A 5500-nucleotide genomic window follows, 5' to 3' on the forward strand; every position below is an offset into this window, starting at 1 on the left:
CCGTGTGGGGGTGAGGGCCTCGTGTGCTCCCAGGGTTTGGAGCGGGGGTCTCCGCGCTGCCGTGTCCCTGAGGAGGATGGGGTGCGGGGTGCAGGGTCTGGATGCAGCGGGAGTGCGGAGCCTGCCGGTGACAAAGTACGGCGACCTTCTGCACCTTGAGTTGTACCGTGGGGACGTGGCGTGCCCTGCACAGAGTCAAGCAGACTTAGGTCAGGATGGCACCTGCCTTGGCAGAGACGGCAGCTGTGAGACCTGGGCTTTCTGTCTTTTACTCGAGGAAAGCTTTTTTTATTCCTGCAATCCTTGGCTTGCCATCTCCCTTGTGACATTCAGTGTTTTACTCTCAGCTGGGCTGGCCTGGTCCCCATGAGCCTATATTTGTACACGAGGTGCTGCACATAAACTGCTCTTGAATTCATCCTGTGTATGTTCTGGTGCAGCTATGGCCAGCATCCCCGAGTTCTGTTCTTAGTCACCCCATCTCACTTGTTTGTTCTGTCTTCTCTTGAGATAAGGCAGTGTTTTCCATGTCACCTTACTTAGGCCCACAACAGTAAAGCTGTTTCTTTCACAGCCTGCCTGCCAAGGCTCAGGCTGCCCTGTGGTAACATTCGTACTGTAGGTATGTCCTTATGAGGACTGGGCTAATCTTGTGGTTATGCCTTTCCAGGACTCCCAACCCTGACTGTTCAGAGTGCCCTTCAGAGGCAAGGTTGTAGCTAACTGTGGTGAGAGTTTCTTTACAATGGGCTGGGTGTTCATGGGTCTGTTTTCCTTTTCAGCATTGCAGAATGGAGAACTATAAGAAGACCAAAATTGTGGAGAAACCTTGTCCTCTTCCTTTCACTGACCTGCCTGCTGATATTATTGAAATGAAGGTGAAGGATGGGAGCAAAATTAGGAATCTGATGGGCTATGCCATGAGCAAGATGGAGCAGGACTCGGTGAGGCAGATTCTTTTCACTGGCTCAGGCAAGGCCGTCAGCAAGACCATCACTTGCGTGGAAATCATGAAACGAAGGCTGAAGGAGCTGCACCAGATCACCAAAGTGCTCTTCAGACAGATCGAAGAAATCTGGGAGCCCATTGTGCCTGAGGCAGGCCTTGATGCCTTGACAGTGAAGAGAAACATTCCTGCCATTTGTGTCCTGCTGAGCAAAGATGCCCTGGACCCTCAGGAGCCGGGGTACCAGGCCCCGGGATCTTTCGATGCCTTCTGGACTGAGACGCTGAAAGCGGAATCGCAGGGCCAGATGAAGAGGAAGCAGGGTGGAGGCCGAGGAGCTGCCAGCACGGGGAAGCACCCTCGCTCCACCGGGGGAGTGCCGGGGGGGCCCTGAGGCGGCAGCTCCGTGCATGGGTCGGGGGAGCTGCAGAAACCAGGCCGGGGCTGTGGCTGCACAGCTGCTGCTGAACACGGGGCTCACAGACGTGTGAGGTGAGGGTAGGAGGAGTGGACTGTTACAACTGGGTGTGATCTTGGCTGTCTGAAAATGGGTTTTGACAAGTTCCCTTGCCAGAGGCTGCCGGGCTGTACTCCTTAGGGGATCACGGAGGATGGGAATTGCCTCTTCTTGAGCAAGAACTGTTGGTGTGCTGTCAGTGAGCTCCAGCAAAGGGCTGCTAGCCCAGTGAGGTTTCTGGTGCCTGGGTGTGCAGCAGCCCGGGCAGTGGGACAGACACCTGTCTGTGTGCCAGGTGCAGGTTGCTCTGAGCAGCACAAAGAGGAGACAGGACCTGATGTGGAATCCCTGGGGGAGCTGCCAATGTTGCCCGCGCTCATGAGTGTACAGACAGCAGGGCACAGGGCTGGGCCAGCCGTTTCTGTGCCTGAAGAGTCCTTCTGCTGAGCCGGTCGGGGGGTTGAATGTAGGACTGCCAGGAGGCAGCTCTGTCTGGCATCATGTGCAGGTAACTCCTTGGCTCAGCAGAGCTGGTGGTTGTGGTTCTCTCTCCAAACAGGCAGCAGTCGACTCACGTTGTAACCAGCCTGAAATCTTGTGGCTCTGCAGCCGTCCTGGGGTGGTGGTAATGGGAAGCTCCAAAGGATCCTGTTCGTTCCCCTTTCTGCTCCTTGATAATGCACAAAGATGGCTTTAAAATAAAGATGTAAGTTCGTGTAACTTGGAAATTTGTCATGTCTTACTCATCCCACTGGAGGTCACCCTGTAAGCATTGGTGGTGGGGTTGTGGCTGCTGGCTGAAGCTCTGCTCTTCCAGCCCTCCTGCTGCACTGTTTGTTCCTTGTGTGACTGTAAATGAACCCTGATCCAAGTGGAGGTTAATATCCAAATAATAACTTCCTTTCACATCCAAAATAAAGCAAGGTTCTGTTTCTTTTCTGTGAAGTTTTTTGCTGATTTTTTTCCCTCCTTTAGCAAACTGGCTGGAACTGCAGCCTCAAAAAGACTCATCCTGAATGGTGCTGAATGAGGCAAAGGATGGATCGCCTTCTCTTGTGCCAGTACTTTCCCTCCTGGAGCAGGTCTGGTCAGTGATTCTGGGCTGGAGAGAAGGGCTGTTTCTGTGACAGGCTGAGCTCTCACCTCGAGAGCTCACGTGTCCGGAGCACTCCCTGTCCTACGCGCTCTTCCCGTGTCGCTGCTTGTGCGGTGAGCTCCAGCTGGACCCAGCGCTCTGCACTGTCAGTTAAAGGGTAGCAGCACAATCATTGAAAGAAGAGATTTTACTGAACTGAGAGGTGCAGTGTGTTGCCTGTGCAACCAGACAAGACTCCAGCAGCCTGCCTGGTGCACAGACACCTGCCTCGCATCCAAACGAGCAGCCAGGACTGTGCCAGGCTTGCACGCCTCCTCCCCTCTCTGGAGGGCTCACTGCTTCCTGCCCCACTACCTGGAGGGAGTCAGGGAAATGCTTGGGCCTCTCTGCTGTGCTGGCAGATGTGAGTCCCAGGGATGGGGCAGAGTTAATCTGTTTCATCTTCACGCTGTTCCCAGCTGCTGCTCCCTTACATCTAAGGAGGAGACCTCTTTTCTTGACTAATTAGCAGATTAGCCATAAATGCCAAGGAAGATGCTCGAGTGTCTGATCAGATGGCTTCTGACATTTCAACTGGCAATGTGTATGTGTTTACTCAAAACACCCTCTTAGCAGAGAGCCGAGAGCCAGATCCTCAGGCAGCCTGTGTAACCCTCCCTCATGGCCGTGGCACGTTTAAAGCCACCTCATCAAAGCTGCAAAGTGATTGTTATTTTTGTTTCACTGGAAGTTATCTTCAGCTGGCTTGGTGGCTCTCCCTTCAGGACTGAGCTTTACCCAACCATCAAGCCCGTGGGTCTGGGTCACCAGAGAGATGTCCCAGCTCCCTTACAGCTCCGCCCTTCACCCATCCTTCATCTGGCTGCCTCTTCTCCCACAGAGCCACACCATGTGATGATGCCTGTCTGCCACAGACCCCGGTGTCACTGCTGTGCATCTGTGTCACCAGCCATATGTGGCGCTTGGATGTGGTTTTTCAGAGCATTTGCAGGTGCTGATCCCTGCGGGTCTCCAGGAAGCTCCCCGAGGGCCCCTCCAGCCCCTCCTCCTGTCTCCCAGACATCTTTGGGTGCCACACCTGTGCCCTTCAGGAGGAGTGCCCCTCCTTTGGGGTGAAGCTCCACACGAGGGCTTCTCTGGCTCCAGTGCCCATGTGGAAGCTGGCAGCTGTGCATGGGGTCAGGCTGCCCTGTACCTCAGCTTCCCCACCGACAGGACTGCGGTAAGCCAGCTGTGCCAGTGATCTTGCTCATATTCCCAGGTACTGATTTTCCCTAAATGTCCTGTTCCCTCCTCTCCCTGGACTATCGTGGGGTCCAAGTGCACCCCTGCCTGCCTGTAGCCCTTGTGACCCAGGTGGGGAACCCAGCCCAGCCCTGGCGAGTCCATCCTCAGCAACCTTAAGCCCCGATGTGTGTGGGACCAGGTGCACGTGTGTGTGTATGTGTGTGTGTGTGTGTGCAGGGGCAGGGCAGCAGCAGCACGGAGACCCAGCCGGTGGCCCGGGCTCGGAAGGCAGAGCAGCGGGACAGAGGCAGGGGTGCACCAGCAGCGGCGGGAGGGCAGCACCGGGCAGTTGTGCTCGCAGTACCGGGGCACTACTGGGGCAGTACTGTTGACAGTACTGCTGGCAGTACCAGGGGCAGTACCGGGGCAATACTGCTGGCAGTACCAGGGCAGTACCGGGGCAGTACCGCTGGCAGTACCGCTGGCAGTACCGGGGCAGTACAGCTGGCAGTACCGGGGCAGTACCAGGCGGTACAGCTGGCAGTACCAGGGCAGTACCGGGGCAGTACCGCTGGCAGTACCGCTGGCAGTACCGGGGCAGTACAGCTGGCAGTACCGGGGCAGTACCAGGCGGTACAGCTGGCAGTACCAGGGCAGTACCGGGGCAGTACCGCTGGCAGTACCGCTGGCAGTACCGGGGCAGTACAGCTGGCAGTACCGGGGCAGTACCAGGCGGTACAGCTGGCAGTACCAGGGCAGTACCGGGGCAGTACCGCTGGCAGTACCGCTGGCAGTACCGGGGCAGTACAGCTGGCAGTACCGGGGCAGTACCAGGCGGTACAGCTGGCAGTACCAGGGCAGTACCGGGGCAGTACCGCTGGCAGTACCGCTGGCAGTACCGGGGCAGTACAGCTGGCAGTACCGGGGCAGTACCAGGCGGTACAGCTGGCAGTACCAGGGCAGTACCGGGGCAGTACCGCTGGCAGTACCGCTGGCAGTACCGGGGCAGTACAGCTGGCAGTACCGGGGCAGTACCAGGCGGTACAGCTGGCAGTACCAGGGCAGTACCGGGGCAGTACCGCTGGCAGTACCGCTGGCAGTACCGGGGCAGTACAGCTGGCAGTACCGGGGCAGTACCAGGCGGTACAGCTGGCAGTACCAGGGCAGTACCGGGGCAGTACCGCTGGCAGTACCGCTGGCAGTACCGGGGCAGTACAGCTGGCAGTACCGGGGCAGTACCAGGCGGTACAGCTGGCAGTACCAGGGCAGTACCGGGGCAGTACCGCTGGCAGTACCGCTGGCAGTACCGGGGCAGTACAGCTGGCAGTACCGGGGCAGTACCAGGCGGTACAGCTGGCAGTACCAGGGCAGTACCGGGGCAGTACCGCTGGCAGTACCGCTGGCAGTACCGGGGCAGTACAGCTGGCAGTACCGGGGCAGTACCAGGCGGTACAGCTGGCAGTACCAGGGCAGTACCGGGGCAGTACCGCTGGCAGTACCGCTGGCAGTACCGGGGCAGTACAGCTGGCAGTACCGGGGCAGTACCAGGCGGTACAGCTGGCAGTACCAGGGCAGTACCGGGGCAGTACCGCTGGCAGTACCGCTGGCAGTACCGGGGCAGTACAGCTGGCCTGTGTCCTCACTGCCCTGCCAGAGGAGGGGAAGCTGAGAGAGAGCTTCCCGGTGGCATGGTGCAGCCCGGGACACAGCTGTGAGCGGCCGAAGTGACGGGGTGACACTGTCCTGCTGCTGGCCTGGCCCCATCCCCGTCCCC

At 58.2% G+C, this 5500-nt stretch overlaps 1 protein-coding gene across 1 annotated transcript; it reads left to right on the plus strand.

Moving 5' to 3' along the window:
• Positions 1-770: 770 nt before the first annotated feature.
• Positions 771-2341, plus strand: RPP25L (ribonuclease P/MRP subunit p25 like). The gene has a single exon (XM_031062860.1). The coding sequence runs from the start codon at positions 792-794 to the stop codon at positions 1338-1340; it is 549 nt and encodes a 182-aa protein (XP_030918720.1). The 5' UTR covers positions 771-791; the 3' UTR covers positions 1341-2341.
• The last annotated feature ends 3159 nt before the right edge of the window (positions 2342-5500 follow it).

This window comes from Geospiza fortis, unplaced genomic scaffold, assembly GCF_000277835.1.
Source record: "Geospiza fortis unplaced genomic scaffold, GeoFor_1.0 scaffold878, whole genome shotgun sequence".
NCBI lineage: Eukaryota > Metazoa > Chordata > Aves > Passeriformes > Thraupidae > Geospiza > Geospiza fortis.

Coding starts and splice junctions, on each gene's coding strand:
- RPP25L (XM_031062860.1), top strand. CDS start 792: ATGGAGAACTATAAGAAGACCAAAATTGTGGAGAAACCTTGTCCTCTT.